Source organism: Lithobates pipiens, unplaced genomic scaffold (genome assembly GCF_037356315.1).
Source record: "Lithobates pipiens isolate NorthernLeopardFrog02 unplaced genomic scaffold, aLitPip1_a1.2 Scaffold_13, whole genome shotgun sequence".
Classification (NCBI taxonomy): Eukaryota; Metazoa; Chordata; class Amphibia; order Anura; family Ranidae; genus Lithobates; species Lithobates pipiens.
In genome coordinates, this window is record NW_027507718.1 from 7,289,923 (window position 1) to 7,317,285 (window position 27,363).

Here is a 27,363-nt window from a genome sequence, read left to right on the forward strand (position 1 = left end):
TCTTTCACTAAACATCAGCTTGAGTCTGCACTCCAGGCGGAATTTGACTTGTAAAATACCTAAATACCCCGGTTTCCTTCCACACTCCGAAGACATGCTGGTAGGTTAATTGGCTCCGGTCTAAATTGACTTAGTTTGCGTATGTATCAATGTGAGTTGGAGGCTTTTGATTGGAAGCTCCTTGAATGCAGGGACTGATATGAATGTACAATATATGTAAAGTGCTGTGTAGATTGTCTGTCTGTGATTTATATACAAATGCCTGTAATAAGTCCATCTTCCTCTAATCCTCTACACAAGACAAGAATGGAGAGATGGACCTCCATCAGTATCACAGCTTTATTAGACTGGCACCAGGAAGGGTTGGGTCCTGGACTAGATTGTCTTGCTTAACTGCAGCCAAGAGAAATTATGTCTTGGTCCTGGCTTTGTTTGTCTGACTGGGGTGCCTGGGTCAAAAGACTGGCTAAACAGAATTGCAATTCCTTTTGTTAGCAAAACAGTTAACCTATGTTTTCCGGCTGTGTGTTTTCTGTAGTTTGGTTTTAAGGAAGCGCAAACATTTCACATCAACTATGAACAACTTTAGCCTTGCAAAAAAATAGGTGGTCGTTATTACCCTTAATACAGGCCTTGAAAAATTGCTTTGATTCTAGGAGCCAGCAGAAAAAGTTGTGAGCCAGTGTTTTTGTTTTTTTTAGTTAAAAAAAAATAAAAAATAAATGTTTTAGTTAATTTGGGGGTTGGGCAGCTGTCTCATTCATTTGCAGTGCTGCTGGGTGGGGCAGCTTTCTCACCAGGTGGTTCAGGGGTCAAGTGTCCATTTGGGGCTCTTGGTGTGGGGGTGTTTTTACACTTGAAGTTGTTGGATTGAGTTGTTGGCTTGAGACTCTACTCGCCTCCCCTGCTTGTCTCTGGTGCTGCATGTGGAAACTGGTTGGGAAGGGTTGGCCATGGTGCCCATGGATTGCTGGTGCTGAGGGAACGGAGTGTGGGGGAGCCTTTCTGCACATGGCGGCGAGTCTGCTGGGGGAGTACATGGGGTGCCAGTGTCTGGACAGGAAAGGGGGAACTTTGTGTGTGTGTTGCTCACACCTGGTGTGGGTGGTGGGTGGGCTGGCAGGGGCCCAGATGCCGGGACGTGGATTCTGGTCGCCATTGTGACCTGATGCATGGGATTTGCCCTGTCTTGAATACATTTTCTGATGCAGCATTTGCTAATATTTTGACGGTGTACATTTGTAGTGGGCCCCCTGCAGAATATGGGAGTTCTTTCTCAAGATCATGCTGCAACTTTCCTGCCATTCCTGCAGCAAGACTGATTTATTTCTAGACGCATTAATGACCATACAAATAATTGGCTGGATACTGCAATTTCTTGTAGTGAAACTGGAGAGCAAATGTGAGCAATGTGATATTTCCTGGAATAATTTCCTTCAATCTAGAATCTAAGCATTTTGACTTTTTTGTGCTTTCACCTTTCACCCCCCCCCCCCCCCCCCCCAAAACACATATTCATCAAGTATTACTTCTGTTGCAAACTGCTGAATGGGTCCCTTCATATGAGCCTCACCATAGACTCTAATTGCTGGATACAAGTCACATCCCTCTGCCATTGTTTCAGGTTTTAATTGAACAAGTTCATAGAATCACACTATAAATAAGCCGCACGTGAGCCTGTGTATTAATACAGGTTTTCTTTTTTTCTTCCTTTTTTTTTTTTTTTTTCCTTTCTCCCTGTTCTTTTTTACTTTATGAAATCATTGCTTAAGGGCTTCTGGCCCCCAGCTCAGGAATCCTGACCAAAATGCCAGAAGTATTACACAGTCAAGGATTGCAATGTAAACAGTGCTCTCTGCCATAAGAGCAGGGTGGTCCATTTTTTTTTTTTTTCCCTTCCAGGAGGGGGGAGAGGAGGAAAAATGCCTCGGCTCACAGCACAGTAGTTGTAGTGTTATTTGTGTTTTGGCTGCACAGATGGGTTTTTCTTATGAGCCGCAGCATGAGTACACATGAATTAATATCTTGGACGGGCAGGAACTAGCATCTGATACTTCGAAATGGTGTGTTGTACAATTCTGCTGGGATATCGTTGCTTGGTTTGGCACGATAATCCTTCAACAATTGGAAGGGTGTGTGGAAATGTACACGCATGTATATTGGAGTAATTGTTTTGTAGTAATGCAGATATCAAATGTATGCGGACAGAGGAAGAAGGATATCTGTACCACACACAGTGCTGAAACGGCTATCCCGTCCAAAACTTGACAATTTTGTTGTGTAGGCTAAGAAAAAAAAATGTGCTGTAATCAATAGAGCGTCCAACATTCCAATATGAAATATCGCTATGCGAGTTTGTGGTCATGCCTTCCTAAACGAAGAAGGGGGGGGGGGGGGGGGACTAAAATGTTTCTGCTGCCAACAGCGTGAAGATGACAAATAACCTTTTCAATGTGTGCATGCACCACCTCATATTTATTGCAAGCAGATACAAGCACTGAAAGCACATAGAAGAACAGCTGGAAAGGAAGTTCCAGGATGTGGGGCCAAGACAAGAGTTGGGCTTTATAGAACTTTACAAAGTTATGTGTGAAAAGGGAGGTGAAGAGCATTATCTGAACAACCCGTCGGATGAAACGGCCAGAGCTGATTGTGTGCTCCTGTCAATGCTGCTTTTCATCACTGCTTCATTTTCAGCTTGAATTGCTTTAGGGACAAGGTTTCATGTTCACGATGTTGCTTTAATGGTTTCAGAGTCTGTATCCGTGGGGCTCTACTTTTCTTGATATAAGGGGCCTCAAGTGTCATCGTCAAAGGGGCCACACATGTTTAGTAAATATAAGGGCTACATAAAGTAGACCTATAATAGCAGATGGTCAGAGCCAATGGGACTGTTGCAAGAGATGATCAGAGACTACAGACATGTTATGTTATAGGACAGTGATGGCGAACCTTGGCACCCCAGATGTTTTGGAACTACATGTCCCATGATGCTCAACTACACTGCAGAGTGCATGAGCATCATGGGAAATGTAGTTTCAAAACATCTGGGGTGCCAAGGTTCGCCATCACTGTTATAGGATTTGGAGCCTGTGGACATGAATCAGGAGACATAGGGGGTTATTTACTAAAGGAAAATCCACTTTGCACTACAAGCGCACTTGAAATTGCACTAAAAGTGCACTTGGAAGTGCAGGCGCTGTAGATCTGAGGGGGACATGCAAGGAAAAAAAAAAAAAACAGCATTTTAGCTTGCACGTGATTGGATAATAAAATCAGCAGAGCTTCCACTCATTTCAGATCTACCCCTCAGATTTACAGCGACTGTGGGGGTTTGCTTCCGTCCCCGATTGGCTCAGCCCTGCTCCCTCTTCACTGGCTGTGATTGTCAGCGTCAGAAGCCAATGGCTACCACTGATGTTTCTGAGCAAGAGCAAGCAACAATTCTGCTCTCGTGCACAGCACTGGATCAACATCAGGCTGGGGGATGGAAGCTGCACACAGGATTTTTTTTATTTTTACCCTCACTAAGGCTGCCTTGCTTGACTTTCTATTTCGATTTAATGGAGCTTTAAGCCGCGTACACACGGGCGGACTGTCTGGCCAACTAAGTCCGTCAGACAATCCGACAGACAGTCCGTCCTACTTTTGAATGAACGGACTTGACCACACACGATGAACAGACAGTCCGTTGAAAGCTTGCGCAATGACGTGTACAGCACGTACGACGGGACTAGAAATACGACGTCCAATACACTGCAATGCAACCTTCGGCCGTGTAAATCCTTTCTGAGCATGCGCCATACTTAGTCCGTCCAACTTGCCTTCTCACGAGCGGACTGTCCGCTGAAACCAAAGTTGGACGGACAAAATTACGGAAATTCCGAAAGACTTAGTCCGTCAGACTGTCCGCTGAAAAAGTCCGCTGAAGCCCACACACGAGCGGACTGTCCGCTGAAACACGTTTCAGCGGACTAAGTTGGACAGACAGTCCGCCCGTGTGTACGCGGCCTTACACGGTGCAGTTTTACTGAAACAAACACAGTTGTGTGCATGGGACCGTGCAATACAATATTCCTGTGTTGAGGTTTAAAAAAAAAAAAAAAAAAAAAATGTCTTGTATGCACGAGCCCTTGATTATTTCCCCTAGCAAGATCCATTAAAGGTATCGGAGGGAAAAAAAATGAAAACGGGGAAAAAGGTTGGACAACAGAAAAGTAACGGGATGTGAAAGAAATAAACCAAGACAGTTCAAAGTGATATTTTTTTTCCTTCAATGATCATGGGTAAGGAACTAGGTCCACATGGCATGGCTACCATGGACATATGATAGTATGCTATGCCTCATCTCTGGAACGTGTGGTTGGACATCAGGGATCTATATACATGCTTCACATTATCACACAGACTTTCTCTATAGTTGTGTTCTTTTTATGGGACGTGTGGCTGATATTGCATTCTCCAAGTAATGAATGTTTGCATTTGAGGTGGTTTGCCAGAGGAATATAATGTTCACTTAGCCCAGTGCAGCTGTGTGTACTCTAGTCACCCAATCATGTGCAAGGGAAATTCTCTTTTTTCCTTCCCTTTTTTTATTTTTTTTGTGTTCCCCTGCACATGATTGTGTGTTTTTAATGCTGAGTGGTCTCTACTCCTTTTTAGTATATAAACCCCAATAAATCCACATTAAAGGGACACTTACACTGGCTATACACATCATTCCTTTCATTCACCCAAGTTGGCCATACACACACATAAAGATTTTTCATTCGGCCTGGTTGGCAGAATTTCATTGTAATTATTAGTTTTTTTTTTTTTTTTTTTTTGTTTAAGCTGGCTCCCGCAACTCTCAAGTACCTGAACAGTGACTGCATTCTATTGACTGCAGTCACTGTTCAGGCGACACATTTTTCTTCTTTTTGCATTTAATTTGTTGAGCTGGGTAATTTCTGCAGGCCCACAAACGGCTCAATTTCAGCCAATTCACAGGAATTCGGGACATGCATGGGCAGCTTTTTCTTTAAAGCCCAACTGCAGCCAAAATTTTGTTAGTTTTGGCTAGAGTGAGGAAGAGTTAAAAGCTTTTGTAAAGTTTTCGTTGCTGTTGTGTGCTGTCACTCCTACTCTATTTAAATGCAAATCCCAGCATTTAAGAAAAAGAAATGCAAGTGGGCCCCCAGGTAGGGTAGAAAATGAAAAATTAGCTTTAGTGCTGCAATACTCGACATCAATCCAAGAACATATGTCGTGTAGTACACCTTTTTTGCCACAAGATGTCCTCAATCCTTCAGGTTTAAATGACACAGGATCGTTTTATCTTGTCCCTAAAACATCCCCATCATAAAAGATGGGATCAAAATCTATGCTCCTCTGCCCCTCCTCAATACAGTGGCATCAGAGAAGGGCAGACCTGGTGACACATCAGCAGTTACCAGCTGCTTGAACCCAGAAAAAAAAGACGTCACAGTGACGTCAGAAAAGTAGATGCTAATGCCTGACCCAGTGTGCAGCATGGAATAACAGAATGTAGCAGACAAGATGCTTGTCAGGGCACGGCGGTCCAGTCACATGATCGGCTCCAGGGTAGAGAAGGGACAGCCGACAACTGATACTCCATAGTAAGTCTATAGGTCATGTCACCATCCAGGGATTTCCTCTGTTGTCTTCACACTCTCCTCTCCCCTGAAGCTGGCCAGTGGGAAGATCATGTGACCAGACTGGACCCCCTGAGAAAAGGTAAGCAATGGTGCCTTGCCTGTCCTATCACAGTGCAATAAGCCTCGTTCCCTATTAGGTCAGTTCACGCCACCGTGCTGCAGTGATGTGCACTAAAAATCATTGCGGTATGCAGTACACTTGTCCTCCCCTCTTGCCCGTTAATCAAACTTAATGTAATTTGTCACATTTTAATAAAGTTCTAAAAAATAAAGTCAATGCATTGGCACTATTCCTCCCAGGATACACCAGCGAACGTAATTTAGCCCTTAAGCACTGTACACACAATCAGAAAATCGTATGGAAAAATACTGAGTTTGGAGCAATCGTAGAATAATCTGATCATTAGTACAGAGCAGGGTGGATTTGATTTAAATCAAGTCGATTTTAAAGAGAAACGGTAATCTCTGCCCCTCAGCGGCTCCTCCTTTGACCCGCTGTTGACTCACCAACAGTCTTATTCACATTAATGGGATGGCATGTTATGTGGAAGTGACGCACAACACAAGGTGAGGGACGTGTCGGCGGCAGGTGAGTGGATGCCCGCTAACAGGCACAGCCATGATGGATCAGAAATGACAGGTGCTCTTTAAATGTAAGGACTTATTTTTGCTGGTAGTTAGAATCTTTAATATTTGCAAACAAAATTAGGGTTTCCTATTTAGAATAATAAGTTGTCAGATTAGTAAAACAGCAATATTGGAACCGATTTCAATCATACAGTTTGTAGTGTACATAGATTTGCAAAACAATGGGATAAAGGAATATTCCTGAGCTTTGTTTTATCTCATGGTTACTGTGACATTGTGTGAATGCATCAATGCAGTGTATGTTATCTTAGCTTGCAGAGCTTGGATTCATTAAGGCCCCCGTTCACACCTATGTGAATTTCTCTGCATCCAATTCACATAGCAGGAGAATGTGACTGGCTCCCTATGGAATCGGTTCACATATGTTCATTGCGGCTGCGGAGTGCACTGTGCGTCTTTGGCTCCGCCTTTCAGGGCCGAACTCAGACAAAGAATCGGCCCTGATTCGTCCCTGAAACGGGGAACAGGGACGCACAGCGCTCCTGTGCGATCCGCAGCGGGTTAGTGTGGACCTGGCCTTAATGAATTTACCAAAAACTTAACTTTTGTAGAATATACAGCCTCATACTACAAAACCAAGCTCCATTTCATGCTGAATAAACTAAATTATTAGTGTATCTTAAATGGAAAACTATCTTTAGTTGTTTACTCCAAAAGCATTTTATTAAATTTGGATAAAAGTCATAATCCATTTAAATCAAAAAATCTGATTTTTTTATTTTATTTTTAATCATTCATTGTTTCATATCCACCCTGGTACAGAGCTTTTGAGAGCCGATCATGACAGTTCATCCGATTTTTTTTTTTTTTTTTTTTTTTTTTTTTTTTTTTTTTTTTTTTTATTGTACGACTTTCATTTTTTAATCAGTTCAGTTGTTCAAAAATTCAATACAAATACACTACAACACATGACATCACTTCCGAGATATATATATATATATATATATATATATATATATATATATATATTTTTTTTTTTTTATTCTGTCATACAACAATTTTCGTGACTTTAGTAAACTCTTCAGGTTTGATCTGAGATTAGCATGCAAAAAAAAAAAAAAAAAACGAACAGTCATTCGTCCAATAATCTCCTCATGTGTATCAGGCATTAGTATATAGTGCTTTGCTGAAAATGTTGACTAGACAAAAACTGCTACTTTGATTTTATCATTTTAAGAATTTTCACAGCAGAACAGATAGTGAGGTACCATGGTGGGTAAAGTGCTGAGTATATAAACACCACAAATAGGCCAACGCCGAGATATAGCACAGGTTGTATAAATAGTATACAGCACAATCACACATAAAATATGTGCAACAGTTTCACAGGCCTTGTGAAGAAATGCCTCTGGTGCTTTGTTTCCCACACCAATTGATTTATCATTTTGCTTGCAAGCAGACTTTGAGCGTTAGGGCAAGAACACACTCACTTTTCTATCGTAACTTTTGTTGCGGACCCAAACCAGTTGACTTGAATACATTTTTCTGCGGCCTGAATGAAGCCAGCAACGTGGAAAAATCTTGCCATTGAAGGCTGTCTGAATGTACATTTCAGCCACACAGTAAGCTGCATTGGTAGGCAGTGGACTGCTAAATACAACCATTTTTCGCAGCAGAGAGTTAGACAGGTGATTAGCATAATTAGCACAGAGTAGGCTATACATATGGTAATGTTAAATGTGTAAATGCCAGCTGCGGTGTAAAATTTATGTCAGGGGTCGACAGGGCTGTGCGAAAGTATTGTGTTACCGCTGCAGGTCAAAGCCTCCTTTTGCCTACACCCCCTTTTTTTTTTTTTTTTTTTTTTATTTTTTTTTATTTTTTTTTTTCACTGGTGAATGCAATGGCAGCATAGAAAAGCAAAAACATAGCAGATAAGGCACTGACTGAAAAAAAGGAGACTTATTTTTTATTTTTATTTTTTTTTGTTTTGTTTTCTTACTATATTTGAGTGAACGGAGCCAGTAATTAACACTTGTGTATACGGAGAGGTTCTTCTGGAATAGCATTGGGCATTAGCTGTAGCAATCAACTGAATTTCATCCTTCATCACATTATGTATTTAGGTCAGTCACGCATGTCTGGTGCTTGCTTTAGGCCTCATGCACATGGGCCTCCTCCATTTAACGCACAAGAAATTGATCTGGATATATAAAGAAACTTTTTATTTTTCCAAGATCCATTTCTCCTGCGATTAATGTCCTTTTGTTTTATTTAAGTTTTGGCTGCATAAACCCAGACTAATTCTAGCCATACACTATACAAAAAAGTATTTGAAATTGTTTTCAAATAAAGAACACTTGGGCCTCTTTCACACATGCTTTGTCGGTTTTTGTCCATTAGGGCTAGTTTACACTTGCTTCGAAACAAGGCTTTGGTCACTCTTTGTTAAAGCTCTCTAAACGCCAATCAAAGCTCCTCTCACTAAATAAAATGGTTAACTTACAGTCCTGTTACACCTTGCTTTTGCTTGGTGCTTCAGGAGGCTTCTGTGGGGCTTGAGTGGGGCTTTGGTGAGGCTTCACGCAAGCTTTGTCATAGACTTCTGTGAAGGCTTTGAAGACGCATTGAAGCACCACTGAAGCTACATGGGGTATAATTTTTGAAGCAAAGCTAAAGCAAGGTGTAAACAGGACTGTAAGCTAACCACTTTAGTGACGGGAGCTTTGACTAGCATTGAGAGCTTTAACAAATCCTGTCCGAAGCCTTGTTTTGAAACAAGTAAGTGTAAACTAGCCGTTAATGTGTGTTTGAAGCTGAAGCAAGTGTAAATGAGTGCTTATGCCGCGTACACACGACCGGACTTTCCGGCGGTCTTTCGGCAGAGTTCCGACAGACTTTCCGAACGGACTTGGCCACACACAATCACACCAAAGTCTGATAAATTCGAACGTGATGACGTACGACCAGGCTAGAATAAGGAAGTTCATAGCCAGTAGCTGCCCTAGTGCCTGTTTTCGTCCGTCGGACTAGCATACAGACGAACGTTTTTTTCCGACCAGACTCAAGTCCGTTTGGAAAGATTTGAAACGTTCTAAATCTAAAGTCCATCTGATTTTTTAGTCAGCAAAGGTTCAATGAAGCCCACACACGATTGAATTGTCGACCGGATTTGTTCCGTCAGACTTTTGCTATCAAAGTCCGGCCGTGTGTACACGGCATTACAGTTTTTTTTAACCAAACAGAACTAGGGCCTTGATCCGTTTTCTAAACTTGTTCTAGGCGGATGTGGATGTAAAAACTGTAGATGGATGATCATCAGTTTACATCCGTTTTTTCCATAAAGATGCATTAATGTCCGTTTTTACATCTGTCTACAGATGGATGAAAAAACTGACAAACTGTCCACAGGTGTGAAAGGGGCCTAAGGCCAGCCATCATACATGGGTCGAATTATGAAAGAATTTTTTTCTTTTGAAAATATTTTCTAAGAATTTTCGTTTGAATTTTGTACCATTAGTGGGCCGCAGCAGCAAGGGCCAATTTTTTTTGTGTGGCCAATCGCATTTGAGTGATCAAGCCTGTTGGGAATTTTTTGAAAAACAAATGTTTTTCTAATCAATGATGGTAGAATTGTAAGAAAAATCTAATCAAAAAAGAAAAGAGCATGAGCACAAGAAAAGGGAAATTCCTGACCACGAAAATTCTTTTCTGTAGCAATATGAGGTGAAATTGAAGGCTTGCTTAGTCACATTTTGAAATCAATGGTAGCACCATCGGATCACAAAACGCACAAAATTTCAGATCATCTTCTTCTTCTTCCCCCTTTTTTTTTTTTTTTTTTTTTTTTTTTTTTTGGGCTCATTTATAATTGCTTCGGATTCAACACACATTATTGGCTAGTTTACACTTGCTTCAAAATAAGGCTTCGGACAGGCTTTGTTAAAGCTCTCTGAATGTCAGTCAAAGCTCCTGTCGTTAAATAAAATGGTTCGATTACAGCCCTGTTGACGCCTTGCTTTTGTTTTGGCTTTGCTTCAAAAATTATACCCCATGTAGCTTTAGTGTCACTTCAAAGCATCGTCTAATGCACCACACACACGCAAGGTGTAAACAGGACTGTAAGCTAACCATTTTATTTAGTAACGGGAGCTTTGACTGGCGTTCAGTGTGTTTGAAGCAAGCGTAAACTGGCCAATTATGCGTGTTGAAGCTGAAGCAAGTGTAAATGAGCTTTTAAAAAAAATCTCAAATTTTGTGAGAGCTTTAACAAAGCGGGTCCAAAGCCATGTTTTGACTCAAGTGTAAACTAGCCCTAAATGAAAATTTGCCCAGAATTCGACCCATGTATGGCCTGCATTTAGTCATGAGAGTAAACGATTAGTGCCATCATGTAATGACTGAATTTCGAACGATAAATTGTTCAATGGATGACTTTTTTTTTTTTTGTCTGTTTTGTCACATGAGCAGTGCGAAACAGTTCAATTTTTAGCGGGTAAGAAACACATTAACTGTTTAATTCATCCTTAGTTGGGCAGAAATTTTCCAAACTGTTCCTTCAAATTTTGTTTGGCTCTGAATAGTCAAAAATGATTTTCTACTTGTGCCCATTAACTGGCGAAAAACAAATGGTCCAAATGACAGCTTTTCAAATGATTTTTGCATACAATTCTAGTTTATGGGTCCCATTAGGGCTTGTTCACATCTGTAAAGAGACCTGTGGTTGGGGCTCACATCAGAGGGTAGCAAAAGCAAGCGGGTTAGCCATTTACCACCCCCCTCCAATCCCCTGGACCTCTAACCTAAACGCAGCAATGCGACCTATTCAAGCAAAAGGCGTTGTTGCGCAACCGCACACAGTGTGCTCAAATGTGGTGCAATGATTTGGCATTTTGAGGGCTAAAGTAGGTTGCCTCCTCACCACCTATCACCACCTCACTAATTGGATGCAACAGTGGCTTCCTTTTCAGAGGGACGGCCGTAAAGCTGCACATGTGGATTGGCCCTTGGGCACTAAAAAACCCAAGGTCTCTGCAAGGACACACAGAAAACCATTTTTACTATGTGCCCTGTTCACACTGGCAACCTTTTGGGTGAGCTACGGTGCAGTACAGAAACCGCAACACGTCTGCATTTTCCACTTGCTCACCTGCAGTTTTGTCTTTCCATGACGTGTCTTGCTGTACGTTTTTTTATTTATTTTTTTTTTTTTTAATGAGGTTAAAAAAAAAAATAAAAAAAAATCTCTGTACTTTTTAGAAGCTCAAGGCACTACTGTCCTTTTGTGGGAAAAAAACCCCCCAAAAAAACCCCCACAACCGGCAGTGTGATCCAACCTTAAACAGCGCTTGAACGCACTCATTTATGTGTACTCGGCTAGCCTGAATGCACTTAGATATTCCTTAACATCCAATGTGCATTCAGCCATAGAATAGAATTAAATGTTATCAGAATTGTTTGGAAACAAGCTCTAAACGCATCTGGATGCACGCATTTTTGATGCCTGTGTGCATTAGGCCTTATTATGAAGGCCCATGTTTGTCAGTGAGCATGTTTATGTGGACTGGTTCCCGGAGTACGATGCAGCCAGTCAGATGTGATGGAATTAATGCGATGGCTTGTCAGGGATGTGATTTTGTGGCTGTCTGACTGAATTTGGAAGCTGAGCCAAAAAAGTCACTTTGTGGTTTTCACGTGTAACTTGCTGGAGCTGCTCCCCAGGCTCCTAAACCGCAGCGTTTGTGTACATGCGTGTTTTTACATAAAGGCAAACCTTTCCGTAATGGAGGGCACATTGAAAGATAGACAAGTCACTTTTTCTTTGTTAGTAGAAACTGTATATTCATGTCCAATCCGTCCCTTTTTTTTTTTTTTTTTTCTTTCCAGTAGTGGTGGTGTTGACAGAATATAGTTCACACCACACTGACCTTGTGATGAAACTTCCTCGCGGCCGCAGGGGGTCCTTATGAATCAAGCCCTAATCCAGCTAATCCTGATCGCAACAAAAATCATGAAAGTGGCCCCCAGTGCTGTGTGTTTCTCTGCACAGATGCATAGAAGGGACAGGGCTGGGTATAAATCGGTGCAGTATGATGCTGGGGGGAGCCTGTGTGAAGCTGGGGGCTTCTTTTGTGTTTTGCCCCATGCGGCCTCAAGTGGGAAGCCAATGAAAGGAGATCAAGCTGCATAATGAGAAGCTCTCAGAGCCATGAAGTGATGTCAGCCCTACAAAAGTGAAGACAACGGCAATGGGGTTAACGTTATGCGATATCCACAGTGAAAGGAGTTAGAATTTTATTTGTATTTTTTTTGTGCTTCATTTTTATTTTTTTTAATACTTTATTGGCATGTAATTGCATGGCTATTTCCAGGCACCTGTTGCCAGCTATGCGCTTTCGTTAACTTGTCCATTTTGTAGATAAACTGCAGTATTGATCCCCAGATGAATTAATTTTTTTCAATAGTTGATCAAAGGTAAAAGCTTGGTAGGGAAAAAATGCACCATGATGGCATAATAAATCTGCATATGTTGGCTTGCAGTGTAGTTGCCATCAAGCTCCTTGTTTGCGAACTGCGTTGAGATTTGTGAATGAGCCTTTTAAGTATCTGGTGAAAAATGGGCGGCATGACAGGTCCAACGTTGTGTTTTGGAACTGGTGGGCATGTAAGAAATATGGAGCTGGGGAGGGCTATGACAGGCAGCAGTTTCATGCTGGGGGAGTGCTGACCTGACCTGATTGTCTCTGACAGTGAGAGCAGTTCTGCTTCACTGCAAGGATTTTCAATAGGAATCCTTTTAGGTAACAACAGATGGCATAACAAGCATCTGGAGAGGAATCCTGAAGAAGAATGGAGAGACTTGTGTTTTTACTGTATTTTCATCCCTCGTATTTTCATTTCCTCTGGCCTGGGTGGTCTGCATTCATGTTCTTTCAGCACTCTGGCCACCTACTCCAAATCGCAGTTTCATATAAGATTGCTTTAAAGTGAAATAACTTCTAAACTAGTCTTGCCCCCTCCTTGCCGGCTTTCTCTTTTGATGCACTTGCTTCAGACTAAAATAAAATGAGGCCCTCCGCACAGGGGCCTAGAAATGTAGAAGGGCGCTACCCAGTAATACAGCACGTTTCAGTTAATTTAAAATTGGGAGATGTAAAAAAATAAAAAATGGTATACATACTTGCCTATGTTCAGTTCTGTGACTTGATTTGGCTTCCCCGTGTCCGCCGATGACAGCTGCAGGGGAGAGGAGGGAGCGTCAACATGGGAGCCTATGGGTGATGTCACTGCTCCAAAAACTGTTTTCCCCTGCAGCAACCACTGAGGGTCACATGACCAGGCCTCACCATGCTGAAAATAGGTAAGCATTAATTGCCTTTTTTTATCTTATTTTTTTTTTTCACGGGTCATTTTTTAAAACCGGCCATACATGGATTGAAATCTGGCTGAATTCCAATCCATGTATAGGCAGGCTGGTTGTCCAGAGGTTGATCTACCGATCCACTTCAGTACGGTCATATTTTTCCTGCTTGGTCAGCGCTGCCGGCCATAGTTGGTGGGGCTGATCAGTGTATTCTGATAGCAGGAAAGTCTTCCTGCTGTCAGAATACAAAAGCTCAGCGGGGAGGATTACCCCATCCACATCAAATATATGTGGATTGGAGAATCGGTCATTTTTTTATTTGGAACAGAGGTCCAGTTCTTGGAACTCTGCAGGCACCAGGTTGGCCTCCACAGGGACCTTACAGTCTAGAATTGAGTTGACTGATATGCACATACATGCTTATGTTCTTATAGCTGGCTACACACTATACAATTTGCTTGCACAACTTTCCTTTTAGATTTGCCCAACCGTATAATGAGATCAAACCTGAACACTTTCAAATTTGTATGCAGTAAGGCAGGCCCTTGTACTACATAGTGGAAGTTAAATCTGAATTTGAACAGCAAAAATTGTACGTGTATCCCGCTTATGACTGGAGAACTGTAATGTGCAGTCATTCATTCAGAATGACTGAAGACGGGGGTCATTCTGAGCCATTGCCGCTACCAACACATTATCAATGTTTTATGTCTCAACCATCCCTTGCCTTCAATGAGTCATTTACTAGGCGATGGTGCAGAGAGAGGACTCAACCGTTTAGTCACTCAAAATGACTAAAAGCGAAGGTTGTTCCGTGCCACTGGTGCTGCGTAGTGAATGACTGACTTATTCAGGGTCAGGGGTGGATATAAACCTGGGCAATGTGTAGACGGCAGTGGTGCTTTCACAGTGACTGAAGGCTGAGGTGATTCAGTGCCACCTCTACTGAATGCACGTCGCTTGTGTTTACATCTCACTGACCCTGAATTCACTACAAGTGGCATTGGCACACATGGCCATGTTTTACCCATGTAAACCTTTTGCAAAAACTGTGTAAAATACGGTCTATATTGGACTGTGGACACACATTTTTCTTGTGTCCACAGCTGTGTGAATGGGTCCATAGCATGCAATACTGCTGTGTTCAGATCTATAAAAACGGTATGCACTATGGATTTGAACACAACAAATTCATGCTGTGTGCATGCTCAATAAATCAAGCACATCTGGAGCTGTTGGCATTGAGGAGAGAATAATTTTCACAATAAACAGGGAAAGTCTCTCTACTTGCCACATAGCTGTCTGGCAAACGTTACTTTTTGGCTCTCCCACCGCTGTGTAGCCACTGACTAAAATTGTTAGAAATCTGCCTGGTAGACCTTGCCACTGCTGATTTAGTTGATTAGCTTGAATGTGCTATTTTTCAGCAGTTTTATCGTTGTGCTTTTTTTATTGCGTTGTGTTTTTTTTTTTTTTTTTTTTTTTTTGTGTGTATTTTTAATAAAGGACAGAATTGAAAAAAAAAACTTGTTCTGAGAGAAGTTTAGTGGCTGACATTGCTGTCCTCCCTTTTTTAAAATGCTAATTTCTTGGCTTTTTCAGTGGCTTTAATACTTTCTGAAGCATGGACCTGGAACATGTAAGCTGATTGGTAGTTCTGACATGACCCCAAATTCTAATTTTGCATAGTCACTGACTCAAAGTATTGAAGGCAGAGACAGGCAGGCAACCAGTATTCCTAGAATAGGGTCTGCAACGGGCAGCTTCTCAGTACAGGCTTCCTTTTGAGGGTGGTCTGTGCAGTGAATACCAATGGCAAAATGGCGTATGTGGTTAGCCCTGAACCTTGGGTTTTATTAGTGTGTGTGTGTGTGTGTGTGTGTGTGTGTGTGTTAGTGCATGTGACCTACCGTAATATTTGCAGCACAATTTAGGGGCATACACAGAGATTGGTAAAGCTACTATAATATCTTCCCTGCACTTTACCCTGTTTGGCAGTAAGTTTGCTTTATTATACCATAGAGCATTACCGTTTCTAAGTGTAGTAGCTTAAAAATGAGCTCCAGGCTCCTTCAAAGTTTTACTAAACCCACAATGGTAAAATCAGTCTGTATATGCAGTAAAGCATGCCTGTTATACGCTGTGGCTAAGGGGTTGAAGGAGTTGTAAGGGCAGAAGTATTTTTATTTCTGCATCAAGAGGAGATTAAAAAAACCTGTGTAGCAGCCAACCCAAAGCACCCCTAATAATTTACCTGAGCCCCATCTCTCTCCAGTGATGTCCATGAATGTCTAAGCCATCCGGGACACTCCTGATTGGCTCAGACACAGCAGTGGCTCCATTGGCTCCTGTGGGAAGATGCTGATTGTGGGGGCACTCAATAGGAGGGAGGGGCCAGAAGCAGCAAAGCGGGACCTGAGAAGAGGAGGATCTGGCTGCTCTGTGCAAAACCAACTGCACAGAGCAGGTAAGTATAACATGTTTGTTTTTTTTCCCTTTTTAATCCTCAGCATTGTGTTAAAAGGCTGTTTGATCATGTATGCACAGATCCTACCCTTGTTGCACCGTTTCCAAAACGTGTCTGGATAACCGTTACTGGAGTCAGGCTGCACATGCTCAGTTTGGTGTGTGGTGGCTGTTTTTTTATTTTTATTTTTTTCCTTGGGAGAGTGCATGTGATTGACAGAGGGCCAATCAGTGCTGTCCAGACAGAAGGCCAGGGGTCCTGCATCTTGATACGTCACCCAGAGCAGTATGAAAATGCCTCCTACAAGTTTTAACCAAGCACTATTAGAAATCACAAGACTGCTATATATGGCTGATGAGAAAATGTATTTAGCAGTTTTATATTTACTAAAATAATTGCATTTCCATGTTGTGTACTACACTTGGTTGCTCTGCGCACATACCATGTGGTTTTACACAGGCCACTTGTGATTATATGACTTTGGAATGTAAGCAATGTAATGTAGGTAATTTTCTACATTGCCTTTGGGTGGGTGTGCAGTCTTGATATCACTTTGTTGTGCTTTGTTCTTCAAAAAGGTCCAAGAAATGGCCCCTGAGCAAGAGAAAGTCTTGAAATATGTCCAGCTTTGGACTCAATTGATTGTGGGTTGTTAAATGGCTTTAAAATGACCCTCCTGGGTTTGGGGCAAATACAACCCATGATGAGGGCTATTTACACCATTGCTATAAATGTTTTTAGAGATACAGTATGGATCTAATTAGATCCAGTCAGTATACTGGGGCTTTATGCGGTCACTGCAGTGGACTTAAAATTGACACTACATCATATTCTTATTCTGCAAATGCTTATGAGCGCCAGCAGTGCTGATCAGCGTTTTCTGACGGTGGGGGAAGTCTTCCCGCTTTCAGAATACAAAGGCTCAGTGGGAGGATTCCCCATTCACATTGAAGGTGTGGACGGGGAATCAAGTGTGTGTGTGTTGTGTGTGTGTTTTTTTTTTTTTTTTTTTTTAATTATTTATTTTATAAATTTTATTTATTATTATTATTATTGGCTGCCTTTAGTGAACTGGTTTAATTTTTGAACAAAGGCAACCAAAATATCTAAAAGATATCAGCATTTCAGATACACAAAAAAAAAAGTTTTCTATGAAAGAGAGAGGCTCAGTTACTTCAGCTTTCTGTTGCCAAGCCCAGCTTTTGTAATGTTAGTGTAAGGGAAAATTGCTCTCTTTCTGCCAATTTTTTTTTTTTTTTTGAGTGCGGATGTATATACATAAAAGCCATTGATTGTGAAATGTGCTATAGGAGCTGACTGTTTATACAAGTGCAAGAAATTGTACAAAAATGTTCAGTCTGCTCTACAAGGAAAGCCTGCTTAAGGTGATTTAGTTTCTCCATATGGAAGTCTTAGGCCGGGGAGAGGGTAGAATTAAGCTTCAAGCGTTATTAAAGCCATTTCTTTTACAGTTATTATGGTTGTATAGTATGGTGATTCTTACCAATATCTCCAGTACATTTCATTAGGAAACTTGCATCACTAAACCTTACATTTTTACCATTTTTTTTTTTTTTTTTTTTTTACCATTTTTTTTTTTTTTTTTTTTTTTTTTAGATCAGAATTGTGTATTTTGCACTTTGTTTTTTTTTTATGTAATATTATTATTATTTTTTCTTTTTATGATCTAGCAAATGTTTACAATCTTACTGGTTGCCATGAGTGATCTCTACACATACCCTGTTTCCCCAAAAATAAGACCTATATAAGATATTTTATCGGTAATGGCTGCAATTTAAGCCCTAACCCCCAAATAAGGCCTAGTTAAAGTCCTTGTAGGGCTTATATTGCAGCCATCACCGACAATCACGCTAGGTCTTGTTTTTGGCGAAACGGGGTATGAAGTCCCCTTTTGGACCTTGCATATTGGATTGTGACCTTACTACAGTACACTACTTCTCATTCAGCAGTAAGCATAACAATCTGGTTCAGCTGTGCATGGTAGCTAACTTAGCTTGTTCAATTGAACCCCTTTCACACTGGGGCGCTTTGCAGGCACTACAGCGCTAAAAATAGCGCCTGAAATACAGCCTTTAAAGAACCGCTCCTGTGTCTCCAATGTGAAAGCCAGAGCTGTGCGCTGGCAGGACACTATAAAAAGTCCTGCTAGCAACATCCTTGGAGCGCTGAAGGAGCGATGTGTATACCACTCTTCCACCACTCCTGCCCATTGAAATCAATGGGCAGCGCGGCTATGCTGCCGACAACGCAATTTGCGGGTGGTTTTAACCCTTTCTCAGCCGCTAGCAGGGGGTAAAAGCGCCCTGCTAGCGGCCGAATAGCGCCTCGAAATTGATGGTAAAGCGCAGATAAAAAAATAGCAGCGCTTTACCGCCAATGCATCCACCGCCCCAGTGTGAAAGGGGCCTTAAGCTTTGGCTATAAAACCTGGAAGCTGATTGGTTTCTAGGCAGAGCTGCACCAGATTTTGCACGTTCCAGTCTTGATAAATAACCCCCTATATCTGATTGGTGGCCATGTGGGAATAATTCTAGTAAGAGCACGAACGTAACTCGAACCTAATATAAATTACCAGTTCTTCATAGACCAAAATGCTGGAGTCAGCAATTATGCATGTTATCTATAGTTCATAAACCAGCATCTATTCCAATCATTTTCTGGGTTGCAACTTAAAGCTGTCCATGTTGATAATTTGTTCCCTGCAGCGCATGCTGGGATTTGTGGTCTAATAGCACCTGCAGATATACTTACTAGTCCTGTCATATAGCTACTTATGACTTGTTCTGATTTCATTCATGGATACCAAAAATAACTTGAAAATCTATTTGTTTGCCAGTTGGTGGACGAGTGAGCCGCGAGCTAAATTATACGCGGCAGAAGATCGGAGAAGAAGCCATGTTCAATCCACAACTCATGATCCAGACTCCACTAGAGAATGGTGCTAACGTCTTAACAATGGAAGCTCTCAAACAACACCTTCACTCAGCACTTGAAGCCACCAAGGTGCAAGTCTTCATGTATAACAAGTAAATGTCAACTTTTCAGATATTCTTTACACAGTATAATGTCCTGTTATTCAAGTGTGCTTGTGTTAACAAAATGATCAAAAATGAATCCATTGTTTGCTTACATATCATCATTTTCAGCCTCTAAATGAAAGCTTGTCCTTTTGGATTTGCTATTCTCTTTAAAAAAATAGTAATTCTAATACAGGTATTTTAAAGAGATTTGTTAAGTCCATTTTTTTAAATCATATAAAAATAACAAACATGTTATACTTACCTGTTTTAGTGAATTAGCACAGAGCAGCCTGGATCCTCCTCTTCTCTGATCCCTCTTCTGTGCTCCTGGCCCCTCCCTCCTGTTCAGTGGCCCCACAGCAAGCAGCTTGCTAGGGGGGCACCCGAGCCGAGTCACAGCTCCTGATGTCCATTCAGATACGGAGCCCAGACCCCTCTCTCCCCCCTGATTGGCTAGCTGACTTTGACAGCAGCAACCAATGATGCGGCTGCTGTGTCTCAGCCAATTGGAAGGGAGAATCTCGGATGGCTAAGTCACTTGTGGACATCAATGGACAGAGAGGTACCTTAGGTAAGTGTTAGGGGGGCTGCTGCACACAGAAGGCTTTTTATCTTAATGCATAGATTAACAGAGTGTTCTAACAGGGAGACACATACAACCCCAACACAATAACACAGCAGGAGAGATTGCTGTTCTAACATTGGATTGGTAGTACAGAAGCTCCAACCTGAGCTGTGAGGTGGTTCATTTTTATTTTATTTTTTGTTTTGATCTGGAAAAAAATGAGCGGATTCCCCCTCTACACAATGGAGGTGGATGGGGAATCCTCCCCGCTGTATCATTTTATTGTGATAACGGGGACCCCTTCACCATCATAATACAATGATCAGTGATGCAGCCAATTGAAGCAAAATTTTCCAGCAAGCCCATTCAGGAGCAGCTGGTCATTAGATCACCTGCCCTCTCTCACAATTTGGCTGGTCCCCGCTGAACCATCTATTGCCAGCTTTATGGTCTCATTACTCCTGCTTCAGTTGGAGCTCGGAACATCATATTTCTGAATGCAATGTCTAAAGATAAATAGCTGATCGAAAGCATAAGTTCGTATCATGGCTGGAGCAGATCTAGAATGATCAACAGTGGTTGAACCGTATAGTTGGAATTTACAATCTACTAAAATATTTAACAGCGTGTGACCCCATTTAATTTCTAAATAAATGCACAGATTTTTGCAAGTAAAATCAATTTTTTTTTTTTTTTTGACTGGAGCCTGTAGAGCATTGCACCGCGATCAGCAGATCACGGGTGCAATGTGAGGCTCCTGTAATTTTTCCCTTTAGCTTTTTGCCCATATCCCTGAACAGGCTTTCAGTTAAAGCTAGAGGAAAACTGAATGATCTCAGCCCTTTCAAACTACAAGTACGTCTGGCGCAGTGGCAGATCTGTGAAATGATTGATTGAGGCTGTGTGAACAGTGCCATTTTAAAAAAATGACAGCGGGTTCCGGGAGGGGATCCCCTGCTCACTGCTACAAAGAGGGAAGCACCGGTGGTGGGAGGTGGGTGCATAGGACCATGTTGCTCCCTAAATATCGGTAAAGGTGAACTTTTCCTTTAACTTATTAGAAGACTGAGCAGTTAATTTTGAGCATGTGTTGAAAATGTGTAAGCAGTGGTTGTCAAAAACATTAGTAGGTCAAGAGATGTAAGCAAATTGAATTTAAATTTGATTTTCCCGCCCCTCCCACGTCATGGTCTTATTGGTCAGCGAGGCTGCTTATCACATGAGCAGAGCAATAAGGAAGCTTGTGAGAGGAGCAGGTCAGTGTCCTTTTACAGAAAAAGTTTGTAATCGCACCTAAAGATAGTTGTCTATCTCCGAATCCACTGTTCATTCTGACATGTGATTTTTCATGAACGGTAACCTCTGCTTATATATGTTTCAGCACTTGCTCGTCTAAAAATGCTGTGTTGTGTTAGGTTTACTTTAAAGGGGTTGAAAAGGCAGAAGGTTTATCTTCATGCATTCTAAGCATGAAGATAAAAAGCCTTCTGTGTGCAGTAGCCCCCCCCCCCCCCCCCCAAATACTTTGTCCAGTGATGTCCACATGTGCCTCGGCCATCTGGGACTCTCCCTCCTGATTGGCTAACACACAGCAGCGGTGCGATTGGCTCCTGCTGCTTTCAATCAAAGTCAGTCAATGAGGAGAGAGCGGGTTGCACAGAAGAAACCGTCAGCTCCGGTCAGCGCCACTGTACTAACCATGCAGGTTAGTTCAGTGATCTCCCTTGCTGAGCTGTTGTGTTCTGACAGGACAACGGCACCCCTGCCAGAACACTACAATCAGCGCTTTCTGCCATTGGCTGAGAGTGCTGATTGGGAGTTGGTCGGCTGCTGGTTTTCCAGCATGCACGTCCAACAGAAGCTGGCCAAACTGACCAACATATACACAGGCTGAATGTCGGCTATTTTATTTTTTTAGTTGTATCGGTCATTGTCTCTGGACAAAATCGGCCCATGTGTATGGGACTTAAAGCTAGAAATGAGCTGAAGGAAAAGATGACATTATTTATGTAACTAGGGATGCAATTCTGTAAGGGAGACCACTGACTTATCCAATGGGAATATGTGAGTAGAAACTAAGGTATTTTACAGGGAATGATTACAGCTTTCATTTTAAAGTGCACTGATTTGATTGCACGGACAGTGGAATTGGTGACTGATTATGTTCAATATGATCCAGCCAGCCTTGATCTTGCTTGTTTTTGGCGCCTAGATTTTACTACCTTTTTTTTTTATATGCAAAAGCTTTGTTTTACATCTCTTAAGCATATAAACATATTAAAAGTTTTTAAAAAAAATAAGAATTTAATTGTCTTCTCCGTTTTTTTTTTTCTTTTGCTTTTACAGACCTTGGAAACTAGAAAATTTGTGCTTTAAATCAGGAGAACTTATCACAGAAACTGGCTATATGAGCCAGGTAAATATATACAGCTATACTGAACCTATACTTGTATGCAGAATTTCGTATAGAACGGTTTTGTTTCATTAAAGTGGAAGAATAGCCTAACGCTGTCCATTCTTGAAAATGTCTGGACATCTGGGAAGGTACCATCAATGGTGAAAGATACAGGTTTTAGAGTAGCATATGCTCCCATCTAGACAACATGTTTTTCAAGGAAGGCTTTGCCTATTTCAGCAGAACAATCCTAAACCGCATACTGCATCTTGCATGGCTTCGTAGTAGAAGAGTCTGGGTTCTGAACTGGCCTGCCTGCAGTCTAGACCTTTCACCAACTAAAAATATTTGGCACAACTTGAAACGAAAATTATGACAAAGAAGACCTGGGAATGTTGGAGCAGTTAGAATCCTATATCGGACAAGAATGGGACAAACATTCCTCTTTGAAAACTCCAGTTGGTCTCCTCAGTTCCCAGACTTTAACAGAGTGTTGTTAATAGAAGAGGGGTTGCTACATCATGGTTATCATGGCCCTGTCCCAACTTTTCTGAGACCCGTTCAATTTCAAAATGACCATCAATTGCCATAAATTTCAAAATGACCTTATTTTTTTCTTAAAATGGTAAATTTTCTCAGTTTAAATAATTTGATAGATCTTCTATTGTGAGTAAAATATGGGCTTATGGGATTTGTAAATCATTGCATTCTGTTTTTTGTGGAGACTTTATGTAGCGTCACCAACGTTTTTGAAATTGGGGTTATAAATATACACAGCCTAGCCGATGGATGACCCAGTGCTGCACTGCAGAGTGTTCTTTCAGTATACTGAATGGGCAATCCACATTGCCGTACTATGTCATACACTGCACTGGTCCCAACATGGTGGATGTTTATGATCTTTCACTATTATGAATGAACAGTCAACACCGTTTGTTCATCCGTAATAGTGATCAAAATAGTGGCAGCTCTTTTAATGAATCTGTGGCTGCTTTTACTTCATAAAAGCAAATAATTTACACCGTCATAGCGTTGAGTGATCTTTACTACAGGGTTGCCCAACCTGTTTCTCTCTACACAGGAACAGATTTCCATTTTCCTCTTGCATTAGGCTCCTTGTAAAAAGTAAACAAAGTCAGTGCTCACACTAGTGTCATCCACTTTTTCTTTTTTGTGTTTGCGATTAACCACTTACAGACCGGCCACCGTTGTTATACATCGGTACTTTGAAAAGGGATATCGTTATGGTAGCAGCTAGCTGCCATAAGCCTGGTATCCTCTTCTTCAGTGGGCTTTCAGATAAAAGTGGTCTATGCAATGGATTTGCCGCAAGATCACTTTTATCAGTGGCGGGAGAGGGGCCCTTCCGCCGCCCTCTGGTGTCCTCCGCAGCTTATTGGCATAGCCGGCAGCGGCGGAGGTGAACGGATCCTTTCTTCTCTTTGGTATGGAGTTGAGTAAGGGGAAGTTGGTCCCCACCCGGCTCCATACCATTGCAGGGTGGAAGTGACTTCAAAACGTCACTTCTGTCCATAGCTCTTAAAGCAACTTTTTTTTTTTTTTTTCTTTTTTTTTCTTTCCTGTTAGTGTATTTATGAGCGCTGAGGTCTTTTTGACCCCATAAATTCATTATTTTTTTTTTTTTTTTTAACTTAATTGGCGTGTCTTTGTGGGTATAAATATGTTTTGATCATTTAGGATACTTACTAGAACATATTGTTGATTGTTTCATTTTTCAGATTATAGAATCACTATACCCCTGTTTAATCATCACACCTTTGGACTGCTTTTGGGAAGGAGCAAAACTTCAATCTGGAATAGCATATCTACCGTAAGCATGCAATCCTTTCTTTAAATAAAAAAACAAAACAAAAACGCTTAAAGTGGTTGTAAACCTCCAACATGAAATATGAAGAAAGATCATCCCACTATAGTGTGTACTTGTCTCAGTTAGGAGCATTAAATGTCATTGCTGTCTGCCGCTTAATTCCTCGATGAGCATGAATCACTTCTAACAAGTTTTCCTGACACCAAGAAAAAGAAATGGTGAGGGGCAGGGATCTCTGGCTGTTTGACAGCCTCAGCTCTGTTCCTGTGTGAAGGGAGTGTTTCCCTTCCCACCAATGAGCTGTCAGAGCTCTCCTCACTTAAGTGATTGTAAAGGTAAACAAAAAATCTATAATTACTGCTCTGTGCGATGGAATTGCACAGAGAAGCTGCAAACCTACTCTGTTTGGGTCTCCTGCTGGTGCTCCTAGACCCCTCTCCTCTGCCCAGTCCCCAGAAGCTACTTTCCATGGGGGCACATCCAAGCCCCACTGCTACGTCCATTTGACACAGACAGCGGGAACTTGCCACTACAACCCCCACTCTCGTCACTGGCTTTGATTGAGAGCACTGGGAGCCAATGGCTACTGATGCCCCAGCAAAGCCAGCGAGACCTGGAAGTGAGGGAAGAGAAGACCTGCAGACGTGCATGGTGCTGGATCAAATGAGGGTTTGGGTAAGTAAATGGGGGGGGGGGGGGGAGGGCTGTGAGGGGGCATGCTGACACGTAAACATTTTTATCTTAATGCAAGGAATGCATTAAGATAAAAAAATGTTTATGCTTTTACAACCACTTTGGCTCTGCAGAGTGTAATTTTAAGCTCTCCACCACCTTTTTTGTCTGAACTCTCAGAAAAGCTTCAGAAATTCTGGACTTTGAATGGATGTAGAGAAGAGAAGACTGCAGATAAACAGGTACAACTTATGTAGGGGGATTTGTTTCATACCTATGCCTGAGACCAGCCACTTCACTGGGTATATGTAAGGATTTACAACCACTTTAAGTTTTATTTTGGTAGAAAAATTATTAGATTGTACAGATTAGGCAAATATGTGTAAGGTATGGAAGTAGAGCCCTTTTTGTTTTTTGTTTTTTTGTTTTTTTTCTCTCGCACTTCAGAGTGTGGTATAGTCTGCTTGGGAACACCGAGCATTTGGGGCATGAACAATAGAGTTTTTTTTATTTCGTTTTGTTTAATGAAACAAACAAATGCCGTTTTTCATTCCCATCTTGGATTTTACAGTTGAGCAACTTTTATATTTCGTAGTCTTGATACAACAAAGAGTTAATTGTTTTGTGCATTTGGCATGAGCAGGCATTTCTTGGTAATTATGCAAGAGTTCGTGTCTGAGTAATTGTTCATGTCCCGGTTTGCTTGTCTCTGAAAATAAGCAATTTGCAATGGCCATCTCCTGGCCTACAATGTACAGTCCCGGTGGAGAACGTGGAGCGCTTTCACTTTTGTAGCTGGAAGATTTGAAATAATGACTTAAGCCTGGTTGGGCAAATACAGTTTGGCATAGATGACAAAACGAGGCAGCCAAAAAGCCTTTGTCACATGCCTGACTGAAGCTTAAAATGTGCCAGTTCTGTTGGAGCAGCAATAGCCACTGCTGTAGGAGGGATTGCCAAGTCATCAGGCTCCGTAGTTTGTTTTAAAAAAAAAAAAAAAAAAAAAAAAGTATTGGCCTGACTGTACTGTTTTTATATTACTTTTCTCACAGATATAAACTTGTCATCATTAGTTGTGTTCTTTACCTCCCACTCTGCCTCTTTCTTTTCATTCTTTTTGAACAGCCAGACCAGAGAACAGATTTTATGTTGTCATTTTTGGCTCACTCTGACTTCTCTTTTAGAGGTAAACCCGCTTTGCAATGGACAAACTTTGACCCCACGGCCTTGCTGGAGGAGGTGAAGAGAGCTCATTTCCAAGTAGACATCTGGGAGGAAATGCTAAATAAGGCTGAAGTTGGTCACGGCTATATGGACCGCCCCTGTCTCAACCCATTCGATTCGGATTGTCCGCCTACAGCACCCAACAAAAATTCATCCAAAGTGAGTTCAAACATCAGCTACTACTATGTTATACACATTTTTAACGTCTTCAGTTATGAATAGTTAGTAGCAAAATCCAAGGCAATTTATGCAGTGGAAAAAAATAAGGCTACTTAAAGCTTATGTGAAAACAAAAAGTGTGTGCGTGTGTGAATCTTAAATTGCTTTGCTGGGTGGATGTCATTCTGGAGGAGTGGCATTCCTGGGCAGATCGTATCTGCAAACTTCCCTATGAAACATCCATATGTGTTGCTGAGTCATGAGTGAAAAGATCTGAAATCCTGATGAATAAAAGAGATAAGGTATGGGCAGTAAGGCTGGAGTGTGTCCATATACACACGGAGCTACGGCTCGGCCCCCTCCATTTCTTGATTGGCTCACTGGCTGTAATTGACAGCGGGAGCCAATGGCCCTCACTGCTGCCAAAAACCAATCGGGAGTGCGAGCCCATGGAGAGCCAAGGCTCTCGTGGACATCGCTAGATCGAGTGCTGCATGAAGGCAAAAAAACCTTGGGCCTTTACAACCAGAGCTTTCTTTCAGCTGCAGTGGATTTACCAATAATGGTTAAAGCGGAGTTCTGCTTAATTATTATTTATTTTAAGTCAGCCCCTGCAAATTCTGCAGCTGCTGACTTTTAATAATCGGGCACTTGCCTGTCCCACGGTCCAGCGATGCGGGGGAACGGAGCCTCACTCGTCACCCCCTCCTTTCTGTGCCGCTGGCACTCACTGTGCAGCACGCTGTGACTGGCCGGGGCAACCATCTGGGACCTGTGATGTGCCCGAGATGATTGCCGCGAGGGTGGGGGGAGAGGCACGGTGCGCCGGGAGGAAGTGGGAGCATGTGGCGTGTCAGGGGCGTCACCTTCCCTTAAAGTGGAAAGTTCAATTTTTGGGTGCTTTAATTTTGGGGTTTGAACAAGCAAAACTTTTTTTTATTTTTTGGTTTTAAGTGATCTTTTTCAACAATTAACACCTCTCTGAAATATTTCTTTTCAGCCTCTTGATGTTGCCCTTGTCTTAAGCGGAGGATGTTATGGTCTTTCTAGAAAATACATGCACTGGCAAGAGGAACTGATAATTGGTGGCACTGTTAAGAATACCAGTAGAAAGCTTATCAGGTAAGAACCTATGCGTTGAGGCTCTGCACTTTCACCACTGAGAATGCAAAGCAGGTTAATTTAATAAGGTAGTGCAAGAGGCAACAGTGATACAAAGAATAAGAAGATGCCCACAGACATAAGATGATTATTACCTAATCCGTATTTGCAAAGAGAAAAACTCCAATAGTTCAGATTACCCAAGGCTTTCTCTCTATAACTGCATATCCACTTCACCTCTGGAAGATTTACCCCCCCCCCCCTTCCTGACCAGGCCTTTTTTTGCGATACGGCACTGCGTTA

The 27,363-nt window shown here is 41.8% G+C and overlaps 1 protein-coding gene across 4 annotated transcripts in view; it reads left to right on the forward strand.

The window, feature by feature from the left end:
* The window catches only part of PTCH1 (patched 1), a 132,670-nt gene that overhangs the window by 55,116 nt on the left and 50,191 nt on the right, over positions 1-27,363 (forward strand). For 2 of the 4 annotated variants that reach the window (XM_077474807.1, XM_077474806.1), the window contains exons 3-7: positions 18,933-19,122; positions 22,028-22,097; positions 23,816-23,907; positions 25,761-25,959; positions 26,960-27,081. In XM_077474807.1, coding sequence (XP_077330933.1) covers positions 18,933-19,122; positions 22,028-22,097; positions 23,816-23,907; positions 25,761-25,959; positions 26,960-27,081 — 673 coding nt within the window. Of the gene's footprint in view, positions 1-18,932; positions 19,123-22,027; positions 22,098-23,815; positions 23,908-24,761; positions 24,819-25,760; positions 25,960-26,959; positions 27,082-27,363 lie in introns of those variants that run through there. The other 2 variants (XM_077474809.1, XM_077474810.1) reach the window with 2 other exon arrangements.